Genomic DNA, 25,209 nt, shown 5'->3' with positions numbered 1-25,209 from the left:
TGATCGCCGCCATAATTCGCTGATCGCTGCCATTATTAGTATAAAAAAAACCCTAAAAATCCCAGTATCTTTCCTGCCATTTGTAAACGCTATAACTTTCACGTAAACCAATTAATTTACACGTATTGGGTTTTTTTTTAGCAAAGACATGTCGCAGAATGCATTTTGGCAGAAATTTATGACTAAATTTGATTTTTGCTTTTTTTTTTTTACTGGACATGTTTTATAGCAAAAAGTCCAAAATATTGTTTTTTTTTCCTCAAAATTGTCAGCCTTTTTTTTTTATAGCGCAAAAAATAAAAACTGCACAGGCGATCAAATACTACCGAAAGAAAGCTCAATTTGTGGGTAAAAAGGATGTAAATTTCATTTATGTACCATATTGCATGACCGCGCAATTGTCCGTTAAACTAGCGCAGCGCTGTATAGCAAAAAAATGGCGTAAATTGCAGTATCTATACCATAGTTTGTAGACGCTATAACTTTCACACAAAGCAATCAATATACACTTATTGGGATTTTTTTTACCAAAAACATGGAGCAGAATACATTTTGGCCTAAATTTATAACCAACTTTGAGTTTACTATATATTTTTTATAGCTGAAAATGAAAAATAATGTTTTTCTTCAAAATGTTTGGCCTTTTTTTGTTTATAGCGTGAAAAATAAAAAGCGCACAGGTGATCAAATTACACCGAAAGAAAGCTCTATTTGTGTGAAAAAAAGGACGTAAATTTCGTTTGGGTGCAGCATTGCATGACCGCGCAATTATCAGTTGAATTAGTGCAGCGCCGAGTAGCAAAAAGAGGCCTGGTCATTAAGGGGGGTAAATCCTCTGGAGCTCAAGTGGTTAACCTATTTCACAAGTCCTCATTCCGTATGCCATGCTCTACATTCCATATTCTGCAACACCTCATGTTTCACGCTATGTTGTACATTCCCTACTTCACAAGGCCTAATTTTGTAAAATATGCTATCCATTCCTTTTTATGGACCATCTCATTCTGTACCCGATGCTGTAGGTTACTTTATCTTCAAAGCCCTATTTCGCATACCATGCTATGCTTTCTCAATTTTTTCTGCCTCATCCTCTATGCCATGATGTATGTTCCCATTTCTATACCAGCTCTTTTCTTTTGCCATGCTGTACGCTATGCTGTGCATTTCCTAAATGGTGAAGGCACAGGTTCACTTTAAATTGCACCCTTTAAGTTGAGATTGTGTCAAGACATATCATAACCTAGTCCCTACTAGACCTTAGCATGTTCTATTAAAAAGCCCATCACTAGGATCTTTGATAATAGAGCCTGTGCCTCCAAAGAGTCCTCCATTCCTCTACATAAAAAAATATAGACACATCCAGAACACTTTGAAAAGAATGATGGGCTTTTTTCGAGAAAACAATGCAAGCAGCAAAACCTTCATGGTGCCCAATTTTATTATGGTTTGACTTTAAAGGTGAGCTTTATGCTTTCCTGCTTTCATGTGTTACTGAACTTAAGTTCACTTGTCTCCTGGCTGATCTGAAAGGAATTGGAATTCACCAAGAAGACTTGAACCCTTGGCTACAAAAAGAAGAGCCTCAGATTTGGCCTACTGTAGCTCCCACTACTTCTAGGCTAAGTTTTCTGAAAATAGCGGTGATGATAATGACTGACTCTACAAACTCTTTCTCTTTTAACTTCTGCTCAATTTTATGAAGCTTTTGTAAAGGACATGCTAATGAGGTTTTCTAGAACTTCCAAGGGAGGATGAATGACATTACATGCATAGGCAATAGTCATGTCCAAGCCATCAACAAACCCAACGTTCAACCCTTCAAAAATCTCCCGGAGTGCCAGGTATTGGACATGGCCATGGAAATCACTGAAGCGTTCCATGTCAATGTCCATGTCACGGGCATTCTCCTCCTTTATGATCACTCTGGTGCGTGGACTTCGGATAAAGAGCCGTTCAATCGCTCTCCGTACATTGATCGCTGACCTGATGAAAGTTCGAAAGGGAAAAGGCCTGAAATGTTGACCTAAAGTAAGAATTATGATAGTATTTTCTCCTCCGCCAATCTGGTCAATTTGGCGGGCCATGTAGGCGTCTTCTTTGATGGAGTAGAAGGTTTTACTGACAAATGGGAAAGTGTGTTTCTTCCACTGGACATAAATAAACTTTTCCAGATTAATGGCCAGAAGAGTCTTTTGCCAGGACTGCATCTCATCCTCCGTGTGATTGAAGTAATCCACAACTTAAAGAAGTAAAAACAATAATTCTTATTAACACTCCAGGGGTTTTGGGAAGGAAGGAACGAAGGAAGAAAGGAAGAAAGGATGGAAGGTCTTTGAATACTTACTTTTAACACTCTCCACAGAGTGGATCTGTGCATAAAACATGGCAATTTCCTATCTAATAGGAACAGCTGTAAATGGTACCTTAAAATATCTACTGTTTGATTTGAATTCCTCCAAACATTTGCAGTGTGGTTTGATTCAGATAGTTTTATATTTGCATTGTGAGATATTGTAAGGCAATACTGCCTCTTACTGCTAATCCCATAAGATTTGGTGGTGTACTACTGTGTTTTTCACTATTCTCCTTGCTGGAGGGAAAGCTGTACCTGAGGACCGGCAATGCAAAAATCTTCTTGTTTTTGCTTTATTTATTCTAGTGATCTGTGCTTCTTCCCCTTCTATTTCTGCTTCTTGAATAATTAATCAGATCAACAGCCATAGCAGTCCTGAGATGAAAACACAAAAAACTGACTCTACTAAGATGGTTGCCTCCACACAGGGACACATTGGGGTTGATTTACTAAAACTGAAGAGTGCAAAATCTGGTGCAGCTCTGCAGTTCTCTTCCAGTCTACCAATCAGGTTCCAGGTTTTATTGCCAAAGCTTAACTGAACAATCTGATGTCAGAAGTTGATTGGCTACCATGCACAGCTGCACCAGATTTTGCACTCTCCAGTTTCAGTAAATCAACCCCAGTGTAAAATGAGGCATGGCAAGTTAGTAATGGAGAAGACATTAGCTGCAGGAAGACAACAGGCAATACTGGTAACCTGTTTCCTGTGGCTGACTTTTTTGGGTACAGCCTTCCCAGTACAGGTCCTCTCAAAATATGTTGAGTACTGCAGGGTTTTTAAAAATTTTATTCCTAAATTGTAGAAGGAAGATATGAATTTCTCAAAAAAGGAAGGAAGAAAATTTCTAAATGAACAAAAGTCTGTAAGAAGTAAAAACTCAAAACATACAGGAGGTGGGGAGATAAAGAAGGAAAAACGAAAGATCTCAAGTAAGGAAGCAAGATTTAATGGAAAGAATGAAAGAATATCTCTCTTTACTTAGTTTTAGTGTTGGCTGTACAGTGAAATATGAAGTATGTTGAATTCAGCAAAGGCTTTCAATATTTGCATCTTAAGTTAAAAATCTCAAGAAAGGAAGAGACGGAGGAAGAATGAAGAATAGAAGGAAATATGAAGACGTGAGGAAGAAAGGGAGAGAGGGATTGAAGACAGACCCAAAGAAATGAAGGATCCTCTATACTTACTTTTAATATTCTCTGCGAAGTGTCTTATATATTGGCGAACTGTAGAATCCCCCAAGAGGAATAGCTTTTTGCCCTTAAGAAAGTCTTTCAGTTTATCATTGTTAGTGAATTGTGTCATCTTACAGTGGATGGGCTTCCACAGATTATATGAGAAATATCCACTTGGAATGGGATAGTAGGATCCCGTTCTACACTTTTCACTGGGTTCCTCCTGCTTTTCTAAACAAAATAATACCGATTATGAGACATTGCATGTGAAACCTTAAATATCACCTATTATTTATTACAGGCTGATGCGTTCTATGTGTTAATACTAGCCAGATTCCAAACATTGGGGAACACTGGTATTTACAATGGGTTTGCAAAGCCTGGTTTACAAAATAGAAGCAGAACTCCAGGAATGTCACATACCTGTACAGTGTTTTGAGATTAAATTCTAGAAATAGTTTACATGGAGGTGAAGCATGTGTTCCAATAGCTGTGTAGATTTCAATGAACAAGCATATTGGAGAGTTCAGTCAGGGACTATCATTCAGGGACATTACATATTTGTTCTTTGTGTGCACAATATGACCAAAAGTATGTTGACACCACTCAAAATTATTGAGTTCATGTGTTTCCAGGGGGTGGTTATGTTAATGGTATAGCATACAAGGAAAGTTTAGACCAGCCTTTTTCAACCAGGGTGCCCAGGCACCCTAGGGTGCCCTGAGGTTTCTTCAGGGTGCCATGGCAAAATTTCTAAAAATTGCCCGGAACAAGCCTGACCTTCTAGTCGCCGGTGTCCTGACAACCAATGACATCATCAGTTGATAAGGAGGATGTCAGCTGCCTGCACAACATCCTAGTTTGACCCTCCCCTGCCCCTCTCCATCCGTGCTGGGGTCACATTAGCTCAGTGATGGAGAAAAACTGAGGGAGAAGAGAAACAAAGAAATACTAGTCATTACAAGTGTGCAAAAGAGTATTTGCTTTGGAAGAATAAATCCCTTCTAATGTTGGGTGTCCTACATTCTAAAATGCGGTGCATCAAGACTGTCCATAATCTTAAAGGGTGCCTCAGGACTGTCCATAATTTTAAAGGGTGCCTCGGGACTGTCCATAATTGTAAAGGGTGCCTCGGGACTGTCCATAATTGTAAAGGGTGCCTCGGGACTGTCCATAATTGTAAAGGGTGCCTCGGGACTCTCCATAATCTTAAAGGGTGCCTCGGGACTGTCCATAATTGTAAAGGGTGCCTCGGGACTCTCCATAATCTTAAAAGGTGCCTCAGGAGTGTCCATAATCTTAAAGGGTGCCTCAGGAGTGTCCATCATTTTAAAGGGTGCTTTGACTGAAAAAAGGTTGAGAAACACCGGTTTAGACAACCCTGTGGTGACAGCTTAGAGAAGTCCCCTATTTGTTCCAGCATGACTGTGCCCCTGTGTATAAAGCCAGCTCCATAAAGATATAACTTGACCAGTTTGGTGTGGAGGAACCCAAATGTCCTGCACAAAGCCTTGACCTCAACCCTACTCAACACCTTTGGGATCCATTGGAACTCAGATTGTGAGCAAGGTCTTCTCACCCAGCATCTGTACCTGACCTCATATGTGCTATTTTGGTTAAATGGGCACAAATTGCAACAGACACACTCCAGAATCTAATGGAAAGTCTTTCCTTAAGAGTGGAGGCTGTTATAGCCTGAAAATGGAAGCCAGCACTATTTTAATGCCCATGCTTTTGGAAAGAAATGTCCAGCAAGCTTACATAGGTGTAAAAATCTACGTGGTGACATAGTGTAAATGTTAATTTTCATGTACACGGGAGTTAATATAATTGGTCAATAGATTTGTTAGATGTACTTTTACAGGAGACAAAGAGCGTTAGATACAAGTGACTAATACTATCTCAATGCACAGACTACAGGTAGCTAATTCAATAGTGTGTGCATTAAAAACCCTTTTCATTTCTGGAATTTTATACACTCTCCATCCTCTTTCACTACGTATTCAGAAAGGATACTGACTGCACTGTCTGATACATACTTAGGTATACTATCTAGGGGCAGAAATATGATAAGGCAAGCAGGACAGTGGCTAAATGGTTAGCATTTCCACCTGGCAGTACCAAGGTCGTTGGTTTGTTCTCCTGTGTCTGTGTGGGTTTCCTCCGGGTACTCCGGTTTCCTCCCACACTCCAAAGACATGCTGGTAGGTTAATTGGATCCTGTCTAAATTGGCCCTAGTATGTGTATGTATGAATGTGAGTTAGGGACCTTAGATTGTACACCCCTTGAGGGTTAGGGACTGATGTGATTGTACAATATACATGTAAAGTGCTGCATAAATTAATGGCGCTATATAAGTACCTGTAATGAATAAATAAATACTTGGATCCTGTCTAAATTGGCCCTAGTATTTGTATTTATTTATTTCAGGTACTTATATAGCGCCATCAATTTACGCAGCACTTTACATATATATTGTACAATCACATCAGTCCCTAACCCTCAAGGGGCGCACAATCTAAGGTCCCTAACCCTCAAGGGGCATACAATCTAAGGTCCCTAACCCTCAAGGGGCATACAATCTAAGGTCCCTAACCCTCAAGGGGCGTAGAATCTAAGGTCCCTAACCCTCAAGGGGCGTAGAATCTAAGGTCCCTAACCCTCAAGGGGCGTACAATCTAAGGTCCATAACCTTCAATGGGCGTACAATCTAAGGTCCCTAACTCACATTCATACATACACATACTAGGGACAATTTAGACAGGAGCCAAGTATGTATGAATGTGAGTTGGGGACCTTAGATTGTACACTCCTTGAGGGTTAGGGACCTTAGATTGTACACCCCTTGAGGGTTAGGGACCTTAGATTGTATGCCCCTTGAGGGTTAGGGACCTTAGATTGTACACCCCTTGAGGGTTAGGGACCTTACATTGTATGCCCCTTGAGGGTTAGGGGCCTTAGATTGTACACCCCTTGAGGGTTAGGGGCCTTAGATTGTACACCCCTTGAGGGTTAGGGACCTTAGATTGTATGCCCCTTGAGGGTTAGGGACCTTAGATTGTATGCCCCTTGAGGGTTAGGGACCAATTTGAATGTACAATATTTAGGTATGAAAAGCACTGCGTAAAGTGATGGTGCCATATAAGTACCTGAAATAAATAATAAATAAAAAATTAAATAAATTGTACCAAAGCCCCTCTAAATTGTTGTCTGATGAATTTTACATTTTTGAAGCAAAAAATAAATTTTCATTTTGAAAATATGGATTCACTAAATAGAAACTTACTGCCACAGCTGGAAACTTTGACAGGTTTTAAAGGCTTTGAAACTTCCAGCCCAATGTTTGACCTAAAATAAAATAACAATGTTTTACCAAAACATTATAATTAAAATGTCTTCCCGCCAAGTGCACACAAGTTGGTCTTCTTCCATAAGGCTTCATATATACATACATGTATTTGCGCTTGGAACGCGCTCTGCCGCTCCCTCCCAGCACAGGCACTGGGCTCTCACCAATCATTCCTGGTTCCCGAACACCTGATCATTGTGAGAGCCTCTGAATGGCTATCACAGTGATCAGTCATTGTACAGCCCGTCCTTGTGTTTTTTTTCTCCTCTTAAATGGAGAAAAAGATACATTATGTCTTTTTCTACTGCTGGAGGAGAAAAATGTAAACAAAAACAAATTGCCCTCCAGTGGATTCCCCCGCCCTTCCTCCTGACCAGGCCATGTTTTGCGTTACGGCGCTGAGTTGCTTTGACTGACAATTGCGCAGTCATGCAACGCTGCACCCAAATTCAATTTACGTCCTTTTTTTCCCATGAATAGAGCTTTCTTTCGGGGGTATTTAATCACCTGTGCGTTTTTTATTTTTTGCGCTATAAAAAAAAGCCTGACAATTTTGAGAAAAAAAATATTTTAGACTTTTTGCTATTAAACATGCCCAGTAAAAAAATGTAAAACATCAAATTTCATCATAAATTTAGGCCAAAATGTATTCTGCTCCGTGTCTTTGCTAAATAAAAATCCCAATACGTGTAAATTAATTGGTTTATGTGAAAGTTATAGCATCTACAAATGGCGGTATATATACTGGGATCAATTTTTACTAGTAATGGCGGCGATCAGAGACTTATAGCGGGACTGCGGAGGGTATTCTGACACTGGGGGGAACTGTCTTGTTGTCACTGACATCTGCAGTGACACCAATACAGTGACCAGTGCTAATAAAAAGCACTGACGCTGTACTAATGGCACTGGGCATGAAGGGGTTAACATGTGGGGTGTTCAAAGGGTTAACGGTGTGCTGTTTTAATGTGTGCTGTGTTTGTGTGCTTCACTGTAAGCACACTGCTTTGTATGGCGGTGCTATGCAGAGCCATGCAAAACAGTGCGCAGGAGTTGACAGGGGAGAGATCTGTATTGTTTACATACAGTTCTCTCCTTCTGTCGGTAATGCTCCTCGATCACCGGGTGGCGGCGAGCAATCACCGGCCGGGACCTGGTGATTGACAGCCGAGGCCACGAATAGCGGTGCGCGCCCCCTACCTCGAAATGCAAAATCACATATGTATACATGATTTTGCACACCCATGCCGCCCTGTTGCAGTATTACTGATATAGGGTGGACGGGAAGTGGTAAAAAAAAAAAAAGAAAGAAAAAATAGATCTGTGTTTGATCTAGGTCAGGGTCAGTGTTAGGGTCAAGGTCAGGGTCAATGTTTCCTGATAAAAACAAATTATAATCCTCCTAGATACACTAGTAAATAGCTGTGATGATATGTACAGTTTTACTAACACATGTCAAAGTTGCAAAATTGTGTTCAGGAGTTAGGATTTGTTTTACCCTCAGTCACAAAGGGGTTAATAACATTTTTCACTCAAGGCGGAGTTCCACCCTGAAAAATAAATAAATAAAAGTCAGCAGCTACAAAAACTTTAGCTGCTGACTTTTAAAATACAGCCACTTACCTGTCCCTGGGTCCAGCGATGTCCTCACCGCGGTTGGTTTCACCGGCCGTCTTCTCTCCCCAGCACCGGCATCTTCAGTGTGGGCACCCGGATGTGACAGCTTGAGACTTCACAGCCGGGTGCCCACTGAGCATGCGCGAGAAGCGCTGCCCTTTGTGAATGGCCCTGTAGTCTTCTGGAACCAGACATGTGTCCCAGAAGACTACGGGGAGGGAGGGTAGGAGGACAACCTCTGTTCTGATCGCCAAGGCGATTGCAGCGGAAGTGGGAGCGGGTGTCAAATTCGGATACCCGCTCCCCAAAGGTGCCAATCCTTAATGGGGAGCGGGGGACAAAGACTTAAAGCGGAACTTCCCCTTTTGTGTGGAGGTCAGCTTTAAAGCAATATTATTATTTTGACATACTTGTATAGCACTGACATGCTTGTCACTGGTTTACATAGAGAACAGTGCATCAGCCCCAGTCCCGGGGGAAGCTCACAATTTTTTTTTAACCCAACACAATCAGGGGCAGACTGACCATTCGAGCACTTGGGCACTGCCTGAGGGCCCAGGGTCAGTAGGGAGCCCCATGAAATGCCCCTGTTACCTTTTTATAGGCTTTTTTGGGTGTGGGCAAGGACACAGGGGCCCCATGGTCCCCTATTGCCCGAGGGCCCCATGAGTTGTCAGTCCACCCCTGGCTGTCACATTTTGGAATGTGGGAGGAATCTGGAGCAGTCGGGAGAATCCAACCAGAAAAGGGCAAATGTACAAACCTCATGCAGAAAATGTTCTTAGTGGGAACTGAAACCAAAGCCAGAGCGCTGCAAGACAAGAGGACTAACCAAATCTACTATATTGTCTTGTCATTCGACATTTAAAAATGTATTTTAATTGCTGTTATAGGTGCTTTTCCATAGTTGCAAAAAAAAGTGGATGTTGCTTCTTGGCAAGGTAAAACCACATGTAAAATGGCCTTTATATTAAAATGGACATTATCCAGGTCAGCACACCACTACGCCTGATGAAGCCTTATTTTTAAAAGGCGAAACATGTTGAGTTTTGGGTGCTTTTTTGTATCACCTTCACTTTAATATCACATCAGAGATTACAGGAGGTATTTGAGCATTGAGGGAGCTAGTGGAGGGCCATTTACAGGATCAGGTATTGGTGTATTTATAAGATTGATGGGACAGTAAAGAATATGTAAACCCAATATATTCATATTCCTGATATGTGCCTTCTGTACCATGTAATTGTAGGAAAAACTGTTCTCTTTGTATTGCTTCCTTTGTATGAAATCCCTGGTGTTCCTGCCCGCACCTCTGCTTTCCTTTCAAAACTGACCACCTTAGGCATGGGAACACAGCGTGGTCAGTTTGTTGGCTGTGCCTGCTCTCCTCCAATGATTAGAATTCTGCTCATTCAGTCCCTCCCCGTACACAGCCATTCACTCAAAGGTTTAGTGTGCTGCTGTTTCTCCTCCCCCCAGCTCTCTGTTCTCAGTTGCCTAAGCTGCTTAGAGGGTATGTGATTACTTATAAAATAAGAGAAGAAAAATAGGGATTTATCATTTTTTTATATGTACACACAAATGTTTTGCTTTTCATTTCTATATTAAATGGAATGGGCTGTTTTACAAAGTGAGGGTTTACATATTGTATACATTAATGCCGTTTCGAGGTGACATGGAGTAAGTAGTTCATATGTAGCCAATATATATAGAGAATCTATGTATCAGGCATCTCAAAATGGCGGACCATGGTACGGACCCATGGGCGGACTGACCATTTGGAAACTCGGGCACTGCCCGAGGGCCCGGGTCAGTAGGGGTCCCCATGAGATGCCCCTGGTACCTTTTTCATAGGCTTTTTTGAGTTTGGGTAAGGACACAGGGGCCCCATGATCCCCTATTGCCCGGGGGGCCCCATGAGTTGTCAGTCCGTCCCTACACGGACCTTGATCGAGTGACAGGTCTATCTGGACCACAGCGGCCACGCCATTCAGTTGCCTCTGTCCCTTCTCCTTCCCACACCCTCCATCAGGACCTGCTATCGCTCCCATCCTCTGCTGAGACGATCATCTTCAGAGCGGGGCAGAGGATGGGAGTCCCAGCCGGTCTGGATAGAAGCCCCACTTTTCAAGTTAATTGGCAGTGATTGGTTGCTTGCAACACAGGGCGGTCCTAGCAACCAATCACCCACTAGTTATCAGGAAACGTTGGAAAGCTCCCACCCTCCTTTCAGACCTGATGCACCTACCTTTCCCTGCCCTGCTGAGTAAGGTAGGAATGGGTGCAATGTAAAGGGGGATGCTGTTGTCCAAAGGGAGGCTGCAATGTAAAGTTGAGGACTGTGGTGTAAAGTTGGGGACTATGATGTAAATGGGGTGGGATGTGATGTAAAGGGACACTGCAATATAAAGGGGAGGGGGGGTACTGTAATATAACGGAAGGCCATCTTGTAAAGGGGTAGCTATATATGTAACGGGGAGGGGCTGGAGTGTAAAGAGTGCAAAGCAAATTGTAAAGCGCTGAGCAAACTGTTGGCGCTATATAAATCCTGTGTAATAATAATAATAAAGAGTGGTGCGATGATGTAAAGTGTGGGGGGGGGGGGCTGTGATGTATATGTAGGGACTATGTTACAAAGCAGGGCCATGATGTAAAGGTGGGCACTGTAGTGTAATAGGGTTGTAATATAAAGGAGGGGGGGTGCTACAAAGTAAAGGGGTGACTGTGATGTAAAAGTGGATATTGTAATGTAAAGGCAGCTGTAATTTAAAGGGGAGACTGCAATGTAAAGGTGGGTTGTATGTAAAGAGGAGCACTGTGATGTGGGGGGGGGGCTGTAACATGAATGGGGTGCTGTGATGCAAAAAGGTGTATGATATGAAGGGGATGTAAAGGTGGGACTGCAATGTAAAGTGAGGACTGTGATGTAAATGGGGCTCTTTGATGTAAGGTGAACTGTGAGGAGCACTATGATGTGGGGGGGGGGGGCTGTGACATTAATGGGGTGCTGTGATGCAAAAAGGTGTATGATATGAAGGGGATGTAAAGGTGATGTAAAGGAGGGACTGCAATGTAAAGTGAGGACTGTGATGTAAAGGGGGGACTGTGATGTAAAGGGGGGACTGTGATGTGAATGGCGTGCTGTGATGCAAAGGGGAGTAAAGGGGGACTTTGATGTCAAAGGGGGGACTGCAATGTAAAGGGGGGCTGCATTAAAAATGTGGGTTGTATTGTAAATTGGGGTTATATTATAAAGAGGAGCGCTGTGATGTAAAGCTGGCATTGTGATGTAAATGGGGGGATGTTGATGTGAAGGGGAGGACGGATGACGCTAATGTAAAGAGAGGACTCTGATGTGAAGGGGGAATGAGGACACTGATGTAAAAGGGGGGGTTGTGATGTTAAGGATTTGAGCCACAGAACAAATATGAGATTTGGACCTCTGCTGGAAGAAAATGTTACTGATCGGACCTCCGTGAATTTTAATTCATCACCCCTGCTATAAAGGAAAAATGCCATATATCCCTGTTAATTCTCTGCAGGAAACACGGGTATTATATGGGCATTAAGAGGCTTTCGAAAAAAAAAATTTTAACAGAAAGAAAAAGAGGTGATAGAAGAGAGCATGCATTGGCTATAGTCACTATTAAAGAGGCATAAGCCACCCTTCTCTAGTCTACCTAGTAGTTCTGCCCAAATCAGAAGTCACCTCTTGTATGACTGGCGGCATGCACCACTACAGCTGACCCTCCTATTCACATTAATTGCTGTCTCTGCCAATGAGCTCCTTCTCATCAGCATGGTGGGAGTCTCCGCACACCATGCAGTATTGCAAGGCAGAGGGCACTGTTGAGGGCGATCCTGTGATCTTGGGACATGGCCCGGGACACAGCATTGGTGGGACAGAAGGCATTTGCTGTCCCAGCAAATCTGTGAAAATTGGCATCTATAAGGGAAGGATTAGAGCAGGGGTGGGCAAACTTTTTGACTTGAGGTCCGCAATGGGTTCATATATTGGACCTGGGGGCCGGACCAAGAGTAGATGAATGATGTGTATGTGTCATCCATAGTAAGTATAGTAATATTCCCCCATAGTAAGCATAGTAATTCATCCCCCATATAGTAATTCATCCCCCATAGTAATTCATCCCCCATAGTAATTCATCCCCCATATAGTAATTAATCCCCCATATAGTAATTCATCCCCCATATAGTAATTCATCCCCCACAGTAATTCATCCCCCATATAGTAATTCATCCCCCATATAGTAATTCATCCCCCATAGTAATTCATCCCCCATATAGTAATAAATCCCCCATAGTAATTCATCCCCCATATAGTAATTCATCCCCCATAGTAATTCATCCCCCATATAGTAATCCATCCCCCATATAGTAATTCATCCCCCATAGTAATTCATCCCCCATAGTAATTCATCCCCCATATAGTAATTCATCCCCCATAGTAATTCATCCCCCATAGTAATTCATCCCCCATATAGTAATTCATCCCCCATAGTATTTCATCCCCCATATAGTAATTCATCCCCCATAGTAATTCATCCCCCATAGTAATTCATCCCCCATATAGTAATTCATCCCCCATAGTAATTCATCCCCCCTATAGTAATTCGTCCCCCATATAGTAATTCATCCCCCATAGTAATTCATCCCCCATATAGTAATTCATCCCCCATATAATAATTCATCCCCCATATAGTAATTCATCCCCCATATAGTAATTCATCCCCCATATAGTAATTAATCCCCCATATAGTAATTCATCCCCCATATAGTAATTCAACCCCCATATTAAGTCCCCAAGTCCCCCCTGTGTCAATTCACTTACCTTTGCTCCGCGCGTTCCTCTCGCCGTGTTCCCGCGCCGTTCCGGTGTAGCATGAAAATCTGTCTCCTATGAGGATCTGTCCCCCTCGACGTATCTGCGCATGTGCCAGTTTCAGGCATTAGCAGCCGATCGGCGATCTCCGGCACATGCGCAGATACGTCGAGGGGGACAGATCCTCATAGGAGACAGATTTTCATGCTACACCGGTCTTCAGGGCGGACTGTGAGAGGAGCCTAGCTCCCCTCACGTTCTCCGCGGGCCGGATTAAAAGGTCCGCCGGGCCGTAGTTTGCCCATTGCTGGATTAGAGCCTCCTTTGGACTTTTACTGCTGTCTGGGTCCCAAATAGGTAGATATCCCTTCACTTTTTGTGAGCTCACCAGGACAGGAGGTGAGTGTAAATATTTCCATTGGGGACACAGAGCATCATACAAACTTAAGAGAGGTTATCTTTTTACAGAAATAGTTTTTGGCTTGGCTTCAACCAGGAACCCAAGGCAACTTTCTGTGATATGGCACACCCTTTCCTACAGTAAGGTGTCCAGTTGTGTGCATTACCTGCTAAGAAGAAGCTGCTCCTCCTCTGTAAGATAGGAATGATCTCGGTTGACGGAATTCATATGGGTTAGAGCTTCGCAAGGGTAATTTTTAGGCTTAACACAATAAAAAGCCTCCTTATCCCTTTTATCGATGTAGGCACAGACTTCCTCCTGGGTGTCAAGATGGAACCCGCATTCACTGTTGGCGTAGCTCGTAGCACTTGTGAAATTTCCAGTGTACTTAATGTTGGCGAAGCCTTGGTTCCTGCCACGCCATAAGGCAGAGACGGCCTCGCTTGGGTGCATTAGGACTATCGATATGTGCACAGTTCCCTCCCAAAACAAGGTGAATTTTACTAGATATGTCCCATTATTATAATCTTTTATACTGCCACTAGCACTGCTGTTCGTGGCAGGTGAGTATATTCTGGCCCTTAAATAATCACCGCCATATGGTTTTAGGGCTCCAGAATAATCATATGCATCAACCCTCACAAACAGTAGGTCCTCCAAACAGTAATAATTTTTTGGGTTAACAACAGTCAGTTTGGTCTCCTCTGCACTGGTTGCCTTTTCCACGTCATCAATGGACACCTTTGGAATGGGCCTGTCAATCTTATTGAAAAGGTCTTCAATTTCATCATCGGTTTCCAATAGTGCAGGGATGGAGTCTGTACTGCTACATTCTTTTTGTGGTTGGCAGTTACATAACTGCAGCATGTTAATTTTAGGGACCTGAAAAATAAGTTAAATGTTTTAAAAGTGTAATGTTGCAATAAAAAACAAAGCAGGATTCATCAATAACTTATTTGAATGGTTAGTCCTACAAAAGCTAAAATAAACCACCCACTGGCTAGAGGTCTCACTTTTTCTATTGTACTCCTTTAAATGTTAAACAAACTCCACCAAGGCTCCCTTATGGTTCTAACTTCTTACCACCGTCAAGTGGACGGAGCTGAGAACACAGGTGACCCATGTTGCCACTGGGACACAAAAGGAGTTCTTTATTAAAGTTTTCACTCAACAGTCACACAACTTTCACTCCAGATTTACATATTTTCTTAATTCAAACTCCGAAGACAGTTTTGGAAATCTTGGGTGCAAACATTTATAAATTGACCACAAGGAACACATTTCTGAAGCTGTGAATGTGTCATCAAACATGCACCTGAAAGATTCAACTACAATGAATGTTTGGTAAATGCCAGATTCTATGCTTTCTACATATGTTCCCAATTGATGGAAAAATCCAAACTTTTATAGTTGTGCCTGGAACAGGAGGTCAGAGGAAATCTCTTCCATAGATCCCTCTTATCACCAGGCCAGGTACTCAATTGGAAGATATCTCCTCTATTCCTGTTCTTGTTGCAGCACTCACCCCTGAAAGGACCCACTGAGTGGTCCTAAGGTTCATTCCCATGCTAGTGTATCTTCAGCCAGGCACACAGTCTCAGTCACTCTTCCAGCTCTGTGAATAGTCTAGGGGTATCCTTTTTCTTAAAGTAATAGTAAACCTCACACATGAAACATTAACAAAGCCTATTCCTCTACAGTGTGTACTTGTCTCAATTAAGAGCACTAAGTGTCATTTCTGTCTGCTGCCTTGTTTCCCTGCTAACAGCACTTTTGACAAGTTTTCATGACACCAAGAAAAAAGTGGTTACAGGGGAGATTGACAGTCTCAGCTCTGTTCCTGTTTGCTGTGTGGAGTGGGGGGGGGGTGTCTCTTCCCTCCAATCAGCTCTAAAAATTCTCCTTACTGAGCTCTGCAGAGTGTAAGTTTAGGCCTTCACCTCTTATTTTCTAAGATCTCAGACAAGCTAAGATCTCAGATTAAGTGTTATTTCTGTCTGCTTCCTCCTTCCTCTGCTATCGGCATGAATCACTTCTGACAAGTCTTCCTGACACCAAAAGAAAAAATGGTGACAGGGGAGAGACCCCCAGCTGATCGATATCCTCAGCTCTGTTCCTGTGTACTGTGTGAAGGGGGGTGTATCCCTTCCCTCCAATCAGCTCTCAGAGCTCTCCACTCTGAGCTCTGCAGTGTGTAATATCAGCTCTCTGCCCCCTGTTTTCTGAACACTCAGACAAGCTTTATAAATTCAGCACTATGAATGGATGTAGAGAAGACTCAGATAAACAGGTACAACTTATGTAGGAGGATTTATTTTACCCCTGTGTATCACCTGAAGCCAGTCACTGCACTGGGTTTATGTATAGGTTTACAACCACTTTCATTCTTTATTAGATTCAAACTTGGATGAGGTGTAGGGTAGCTGTGGGATACTCCAGCAACATAAAGTAAAAACTTGAGGACACTTAATCAACAATAACAAATAATGGACCAAGCCACACAGGGACACTGTAAGAAATGTTCACATTTTTGCACAGGCCGACACTATTATGAGAGGGATAGCAACAACTCTCAGTTACTAGGATCTCACACAATGGTCTGTACTCACAAATGTCCTTGGATATTTGCATGCCTCCTTCCAATATGAACTCTCCAGACCAGATCCTTCAGTCAGCTCCAGCAAAGGCTCTGCTGGGACCTCAATGATCAAATGAAGAAGAGCAGCTGAACTGCTCAGCAGCCCTTCATGCTGGGAACTTCTGGACAAGACCCCTCTGCTCCAGGCCTCAAACTATTTATGCACTCTCCCAGCCACCTACTAGTAACCCTCCCCTAGGGATTGGCTGGGACCACATAAACATTCAGGCTGTAGGTTTGACTATCTAGACCCTTACTTTCCAGAACCATCCTGAAGGCAGAGGGAAACAGTCAACCCAAATCCTGTGAAACTCAGAGCAGTAGAAGCAACCACAAGCTGCTCCACTGATTACAGAGGGGTTAAAGAACTAAATTTACCTAACCTAGCTAGCACCTAGCTAGGAGTGTGCTACATTGTCATAACTGCAAAACGTGGTCACCAGGACAAATAGAGAGGGTAACTCTCACTAGTGCCACACAGGCAGCAAAAAAAACCTGAAAGAGGTTTTAACTCAGACACATTCTATCCAATAGAAAAAAAAGTCCACCCCACTCCTGTCTATTCCTTGACCTAGATCTTCACTCAGGCCAGTTTTATATTCTTGTTAATACTGTCATAGCACCTTTTCTCTAGAAACAACTCCCATTTTTATATATCTGGATAAACATTTTATATTGACTTTGTAAACCGGTACCAAACTGATAAAGCTTACAGCTAACCATATACTAGAATTTTGTTCAAACACTTTCATTTCCAGACTGTTCAGTTTTTAAATCATTATGGGTGTCAAATTGACATTCATTTTGACCGCAATGATGAGAAAAATCAAAGGAGCAGGATGGAAAATTTGGTTTTCTGTTTGGGAAATTACACTCAAGTGTTAAAAGCAAGCAAAATTTGAAGTACTTTTGAGTGACATTCAAACGCACTGTGGAGAATTTTAGTACGAATGTTCATATGAGATTTTAGTTGTGTGTGAACAGCTTAACACTGGAACCCAACTGTAGGCAGCAGAGATATATTTTCTCTACAAAAAATTTTCATTCATGATATATTAAAGTGTATCTCTAAAAACGTTTGTTTCATTTTGGAAGTGGGGAAGGGTTCGTCCCTCTATCAAGCTTTTATTGATGTCTTTGTCTTCCTTGGGGAGATTTACCCTTTTTGCCCTGGTGACCTTAGCCCTTGAGAAGGAAAGTGAGGGGAAATCCAAAATTTTAGGATTGTCACCAGAGCAAGATGTAAAGGGAAACATTTTGAAGTGCTTTTGAGTGATATTCAAATGCACTCTGGAGAATTTTAGTACGAATGTTCATAAGAAATTCTAATTGTCTGTGGCGAACTTAAGACTGGAACCCAACTGTAGGCAGCAGAAATATTTTTTCTCTTTACATTAAGTTTTCATTCATGATATAGTAAAGTGTAAAGTATCTCTAAAAACTTTTCTTCATTTTGGAAATGAGGAAGGGTTTGTCCCTCTATCACGCTTTTATTGATGTCTTTGTCCTCCTTGGAGATATTTACGCTTTTTGGCCTACTGACCTTAGGAAAGTGAGGGGAAATCCCAAATTTTAGGGTTGTCCCCAGAACAAGAGGTAAAGGGAACTCTTTAATGTCCAAATGAGAAATTCTGCTCACTTTGGGAAATTTCCCCCAACTTCCTGTTCTTAGGACATGAAATAAAAGGAAACTTCCCAAATGGTGCACAGACAGTGAAAATTACATTAGTGGGGGTTTTAATCCTCTGCACCGCTGTCTTAAACAATTTAAAGGTTTTAGTTTTACATACCCTTTAGTTTCTAAAACCCACATGGTGTAAAGTACCTGCACATTTGTCTGATTGAACACCAAGAAGATTATGGCAGTTACCACTGCCACTATCACGACCAATCTAAGAGACGGCTTCATGTTTCGCAGAGCAATTGCCTCCTGGAGAACAAAAAGAGGGAGACAGGCATTATTTTTAGGATCCCAAGAGAACATGTCCTGACAATGGAGGCGCCCATCTCATGTGAAGGACACTCTCTTCTTGAAGTTGTGTTAGTTAAAAGACAGGCTTGGGAGTCGGCGGCGTCACCTCCAAAGCTGTACAAGGGCCTTAAATTTAATAGGTAACATCTGTACTTACAAACTAATTGTATGAAGCTTAACAAGAGAGACAAAGAAAGGGAGGTATAAAAAGACAATGGCAAAAAGAGAAAAACAAATAGCTGGAAAAGCAGTGGCCATGCACATGACCTTCTGTTCCCATCAGAACAGTTCTTTTCCATATACAAGTCAATAGGAAAGCAAAAACAGTTGGGGACAGCTTAGAGGGTGTCAACTGCAGGTCAGAAGGAGGTCCACTGCAGGACAGAAAGAGGTCCACTGCAGGACAGAAAGAGGTCCACCGCAGGACAGAAAGAGGTCCACTGCAGGTCAGAAAGAGGTCCACTGCAGGTCAGAAAGAGGTCCACTGCAGGACAGAAAGAGGTCCACCACAAGACAGAAAGAGGTCCACTGCAGGTCAGAAAGAGGTCCACTGCAGGTCAGAAAGAGGTCCACTGCAGGATAGAAAGAGGTCCACTGCAGGTCACAAGTAGAATCCAAAAGTACAAACAAAACCAGGGCTCAAATCTTCATGCAGACTAGAAGGAATTCTGATTGTCAAATGTTGAGGTGCAGCCCTTCAAAGATCGGGAAATCTTGATACTGGAGAACAAAAGCAAACAAGGGCGCACTCTCATCGTGCATTACCGTGGTACACCACGTATTTATTATAAAAACATATAGATATATACTCACAAACCAAAAGAAGGGAGTTCATCTCCCGAAACACGTTAAACCATAAGAGTTTAGTATTCCATTGAACTGACATTACGAACTACCTGCTCTGTTTTTATTCCCTTTTGGTTTGTGAGTATACAGTCATGGCCGAAATTGTTGGCACCCTTGATATTTTTCCTGAAAATCAAGTATTTCACACAAAAAAGGTATTGCATTAACACATGTTTTGCTATACACATGTTTATTCCCTTTGTATGTATTGGAACAAATATAAAACAGAGGCAGAAAAGCAAATATGACATAATGTCACACAAAACCCCAAAAATGGGCTGGACAAAAGTATTGGCACCCTTAACTTAATATTTGGTTGCACACCCTTTGGAAAACATAACTGAAATCAGTCGCTTCCTATAACCATCAATAAGCTTCTGACACCTCTCACCCGGAATTTTGGACCACTCTTCCTTTGCAAACAGCTCCAGGTCTCTCTTATTGGAAGGACACCTTTTCCCAACAGCAATTTTAAGATCTCTCCACAGGTGTTCAATGGGATTTAGATCTGGGCTCATTGCTGGCCACTTCAGAACTCTCCAGCGCTTCTTTGCCATCCATTTCTGAGTGCTTTTTGACGTATGTTTGGGGTCATTGTCCTGCTGGAAGACCCAGGATCTTGGACGCAAACCCAGCTTTCTGACACTGGGCCCTACAGTGCGACCCAAAATCCTTTGGTAATCCTCAGATTTCATGATGCCTTGCACACAGTCAAGGCACCCAGTGCCAGAGGCAGCAAAACAACCCCAAAACATCATTGAACCTCCACCATATTTTACCGTAGGTACTGTGTTTTGTTCTTTGTAGGCCTCATTCCGTTTTCGGTAAACAGTAGAATGATGTGCTTTACCGAAAAGCTCTATCTTGGTCTCATCTGTCCACAAGACGTTTTCCCAGAAGGCTTTTGGCTTACTCAAGTACATTTTGGCAAACTGTAGTCTTGCTTTTTTATGTCTCTGTGTCAGCAGTGGGGTCCTCCTGGGTCTCCTGCCATAGCGTTTCATTTCATTTAAATGTCGACGGATAGTTCGCGCTGACACTGATGCTCCCTGAGCCTGCAGGACAGCTTGAATGTCTTTGGAACATGTTTGGGGCTGCTTATCCACCATCCGGACTATTCTGCGTTGCAATCTTTCATCAATTTTCCTCATCCGTCCACGACCAGGGAGATTAGCTACAGTGCCATGGGTTGCAAACTTCTTGATAATGTTGCGCACTGTGGACAAAGGCAAATCTAGTTCTCTGGAGATGGACTTGTAACCTTGAGATTGTTGATATTTTGCCACAATTTTGGTTCTCAGGTCCTCAGACAGTTCTCGTCTCCTCTTTCTGTTGTCCATGCTTAGTGTGGCACAGACAGACACACAATGCAAAGGTTAAGTGAACGTCTCTCCTTTTTATCTGCTTTCAGGTGTGATTTCTATATTGCCCACACCTGTTACTTGCCCCAGGTGAGTTTACAGGAGCATCACATGCTTGTAACATTCTTATTTATCCGCAGTTGTGAAAGGGTGCCAATACTTTTGTCCAGCCCATTTTTGGAGGTTTGTGTGACATTATGTCGAATTTGCTTTCTTTCCTCCCTTTTTTTGTTTTGTCCCAATACACACAAAGGGAATAAACATGTGTATAGCAAAACATGTGTTAATGCAATACGTTTCGTGAGAAATACATGATTTCCTGGAGAAATATCAAGGGTGCCAACAATTTCGGCCATGACTGTATATCTATATGTTTTTATAATAAATACGTGGTGTACCACGGTAATGCATGATGAGAGTGCGCCCTTGTTTGCTTTTGTTCACGAGGTCACAAGTAGATTATATGCAGGTCAAATTAACCAGTCAAGGTAGAAATTGAACATTTAGAAAAAACTAAAAGGGAGATAAAAAAGAGAGAAGAGAGAGATGGAGATTAAGACACAGGGAGGGGAGATGGAAATAAAAGAGAGTACGAGAGAAGTCAGGGAGGGAAGGGAAGAAGACTGAGAAGAGAGTAAGAGGAATAAAATGAGATAAGGAGGTAGGCCTCTGGTGTCACATAAGTATGAGAGGCAGTATAATGTAATATTTATTCATTACCTGTTCATTCCTCTTTGAATTTATAGAGGCAGGAATCACTCTTCCTCCATAGCTGCTGGACCACATGAAAGCCACCCAGCTATCAGGATCACCGTGGCTGCTGTAGGAATTACATTTTTGAAGGGCCAAGCTATTGAAGACTGTGAGCATATTGTAGGTGGGGTGTCCTAGTGACACAGATCATGGAGGATGGAACCACAGAGGGCAATGTTCTGAAAGACATGGGTTAATGCAGACATTCTCAGATAGGGTTTCTCCCATGTTTGCTAGTAGTGATGGGCCGAACACCATTCTGTTCGGTTCGCAGTTGAACATTCAAACATAACGAAATTTCGACCGTGAACTTCGAACAGAGGGGACAAATCACTAAGCGGTATCTTACCGCATCTGAGTATACAGTAAGATATCGCACAGCTACTAAACATATTTTGTATTGTTTCAGCTGTCAGCGGGGTTCCCTGCTGACAGTTGAATGTAAAAAGAATTGCCAGCATTGCCTAGCAATTATTATTAATTACTTAAATGTGTGGGCCCCCCCATCTATGCCAAGCCCTTGGGGTCTGGTATGGATTTTAAGGGGAACCGTCAAAATCCATACCAGACCTTTATCCAACTGTTATCTGCAGCCCGGCATGTCAGGAAAGGGGGGGACGAGTGTGTGCCTTCCTCCGAACCATACCAGGATAAATGCCCTCAACATGGGGGGGGGGTGCTTTGGAGCAGGGGGCTGAGCAAACTGGTGGTGCTATATAAATCCTGTATAATAATAATAATAATAATGTCAATGGGGACAAGGGCCTCTTCCCCATAACTGTTGCCTGTGGTTGTGGGGGTCTTATTGGTATCAAGAAGGGGACACCCAGATCCCAGGCCCCCTCCCCATGTGAATGAGTATGGGGTACATGGTTCCGCTACTCATTCACAAAAAAAACAGTGTAGTAGAAAAATGACAGTCTTTGACAAATCTTTTTATTAAAAACAAACATTTTAAAAATGTCCCCCGAAGTAGATCCAATGTCACATACATATAAAACCTTTTTGTGAATTTACAAAAATAAATAAAATAAATTAATTTTAAACATATAATACACAATAAAGTCCCACTAATCAAAATAAAGTGTCCAAAAAGAGAGTCCAAAATAGTGTCCACAAATATCCCAAAATGTATTTCACTCTTTTCATCCACTGAACGGATTGGACGGATTGGCTCCTATTTCATCCAAAACGCACCTCAAAGTAAAAAATATAAAAATATCTAGTGCATTACCTTAATAATAATAATAACAATAATCACCCCGTGCAACCAAAATACACTTCAAAAAACCTTTTTGTGAAAAAAAAAAAAGGCCTTGCTCCATCCCTTAAAGCATTCCTCATACGGATCAATAAAAAGTATCCCTATGCTTGGAATACTAGTCCTGAGACCCTTCTTATCTCTCTGAGGACCTTGGAAAAAACTTCTTGGAAGAGAAAGTGGAGGAATATCTTTCCATAGTATTGTTTGAGCATTTCAATACTCATAGAGGGTAATAGTATTTAGTACTACTGTGTGTTGGTTGATGGTAGACACTGAATTGCAGTGACCACAGAGTGCTCACCGTTCGATTTGTGTGATTAAATGCACTATAAGAATTTTTTTTTTTTTTCACAAAAAGGTTTTTGAAGTGTATTTTGGTTGCACGGGGTGATTATTGTTATTATTATTATTAAGGTAATGCACTAGATATTTTTATATTTTTTACTTTGAGGTGCGTTTCGGATGAAATAGGAGCCAATCCGTTCAGTGGATGGAAAGAGTGAAATAAATTTTGGGATATTTGTGGACACTATTTTGGACTCTTTTTTTTTTGATTAGTTGGACTTTATTGTGTATTATATGTTTAAAATTAATTTATTTTATTTATTTTTGTAAATTCACAAAAAGGTTTTATATGTATTATTGCACTTTCTAGGGAGAAAGTATTAACTTTTTGAGGGTTTAAAAAGGAGAAGGGTATACATTGATTGAATTAGATCCAATGTCAGTCATGATGCCCGCCACCACCACCGACCCGAAAAAAGAAAAAGAAAAGCTCCACTCTCGACACTGGCTCCCACTGTCTGACAGTTGCACCGGGATGACAGTTCCTTAATAGTTTGATCACGTCACAAGGGGGGCACGCTCCAGTTTTAGTAAATCAATCCCTGTGAATGCTCAGTGCCCCCCCCCCGTTTAATGATGAAGGGACTGTCTTATCTAAAGCCCCCTAAGGCTAGGTTCACATATGTGCAGGTGGTGCTGCTGCGGATCCGCACAAAAATCTGTGCAGCCGTACCACCCACACAGAAGAATGCTGACCCGCGGGTGGGTGCCATTAATTCTAATGGCACACCACCAGCACTGGAAATTGCAACCACACAGGGAACCAAGGTTCCCTTGTGGGCTGCGGTTTCCAAAGAAGTGCAGGGACTTCTTTCCCTGCGTGTCCCGGGGCATGGGAGTCCATTCAAATGAATGGGCTCTCATGCCCATGCAAAACACAGCCTGCAGGAACACGGATATGTGAACTAGGGGTTATTGGTCCCACTAAACCTGCTGGTCATGATTTAATGGCCATGCAGTGCAAGAAGGTTTAGAAAAATCTTGAACTCCATGGATTCGCATTCAACCCATGCCATCAAAAAAACCCCAAACCCATTCTTAGCCATCAGTTTAATTCTACAACTATGAGACTTCATCGAGAGAAAAATGAAAAAAAAATCATGATCCCTATTTTGTGAAAATGCCAGCTTTTCAGATATTTATATTTAAATTCTAAGTAGGAATAATTTCATTTTAAAATAAATAATACTGCTAAATAATTAATTAAAATAAAAATGAAATAAAAATAATACAGTTCACCTACCGTATGGGGTCCTATCATAGCAGGACTGACGGATAATCTGCAGGTCTTGTAGACACTGTGCTGCTACACTGTACTGTTTTACAGCTCTACCTGCAAAGGTCAACCCAATAAAGGTGTATCCAGATACGTGTGACTATTGTGACGTAAGTAATACTTATAGTTACTCGGTAACAGACTCCACTTATAGGGAATCTAATGGCTGCTGTTTAATTTAAAGCAAATATATGTAGCAATATGTTTAAAACAAAACAAAACAAAAAAAAAACCAAACCAAAACCAACAAAAACATAAACCCAAAAAAACCAAAAAGCAAACCAAAACCAACAAAAACATAAACCAAAAAAAACAAAAATCAAACCAAACAAAAAAACAAACAAAAAAATATATATAGTAGCTTACCACTTTCATTTTTTGTTTTTTTAACCATTTGCCCTCCAGAGGATTTACACCCCCCCCCCCCCGACCAGGCCATTTTTTGTGATATGGCACTGCGTTACTTTAACCTCCCTAACTGGGGCATTTCTCTCAAAACGCGTTGACCTCTTCATATCATAAAGATTTGGACTGAAACTCCACAAGTGTCATTAACCTCCCTAACGGTATTCCCGAGTGTAGCTCGGGGTAAAATGTCAGTACCAAAAGCGGTAACCCCGAGCTACACTCGGACTTACCATGCGGCGCTGCATAGGGAGTCCCTGCAGCACTTTCCTTGTCCTGCGCTACCGCGATGTGTCCCCTGCAGCGTCCCCGACCATCTCCTCCGGCCGATGCCGGCATCCGTCTTCTGTGTTCCGGTCCCTGTAACGTCGGGACGTATGGGCACCGCCGCCGCGAAATTTGAAAATTTAAAAAAATGTCATTTTTTTCAAAACACATTTTTCATAGTAAAACATTGCTGTTTCAACCCATTTCACATACATTTTGTCCCTACTGCTTTGTCCGCCGCCCTGCCTGCATTTTGAATGTTCTTTCTGCCTGGAAACTGAGAAACGTCCATGGCGTCCAAAAAGCGTCCCTTTAGGTCAAAATCGGTTTTAGACCAGCTAGAGAA

The 25,209-nt window shown here is 42.1% G+C and overlaps 1 protein-coding gene across 2 annotated transcripts; it reads right to left on the bottom strand.

Annotated features, from left to right (window-relative positions):
- Positions 1-1,420: 1,420 nt before the first annotated feature.
- Positions 1,421-24,240, bottom strand: LOC149440684 (NXPE family member 1-like). 2 transcript variants are annotated; one of them, XM_089658252.1, is made up of 6 exons: positions 24,159-24,240; positions 18,200-18,304; positions 13,903-14,618; positions 6,817-6,878; positions 3,542-3,760; positions 1,421-2,239 (listed from the first exon to the last, which is right to left on the bottom strand). In XM_089658252.1, exons 1-6 carry the CDS (start codon positions 24,174-24,176, stop codon positions 1,695-1,697), a joined length of 1,665 nt encoding a protein of 554 aa, XP_089514378.1. In that variant the 5' UTR covers positions 24,177-24,240; the 3' UTR covers positions 1,421-1,694. The 2 variants fall into 2 exon arrangements, with proteins under 2 accessions (XP_089514378.1, XP_089514379.1); XM_089658253.1 differs by lacking the exon at positions 24,159-24,240 and adding an exon at positions 21,274-21,445.
- Positions 24,241-25,209: the final 969 nt, after the last annotated feature.

The sequence above is a fragment of the Staurois parvus genome, unplaced genomic scaffold, assembly GCF_062004578.1.
Source record: "Staurois parvus isolate SC_StPar_1 unplaced genomic scaffold, SC_StPar_1.0 ptg001060l, whole genome shotgun sequence".
NCBI lineage: Eukaryota > Metazoa > Chordata > Amphibia > Anura > Ranidae > Staurois > Staurois parvus.
Note: the sequence above shows the minus strand (reverse complement) of the source record. Positions and strands in the feature narration are given on the sequence as shown.

Excerpts from the sequence above, each read along its gene's own strand:
- LOC149440684 (XM_089658253.1), bottom strand. The coding sequence starts at position 21,423 with ATGCTCACAGTCTTCAATAGCTTGGCCCTTCAAAAATGTAATTCCTAC. Across the intron at positions 18,305-21,273 it reads ATTCAAAGAGGAATGAACAG|GAGGCAATTGCTCTGCGAAA; the intron begins GTAATGAATAAA and ends TTTGTTCTCCAG. Across the intron at positions 14,619-18,199 it reads TCAATCAGACAAATGTGCAG|GTCCCTAAAATTAACATGCT; the intron begins GTACTTTACACC and ends CTTATTTTTCAG.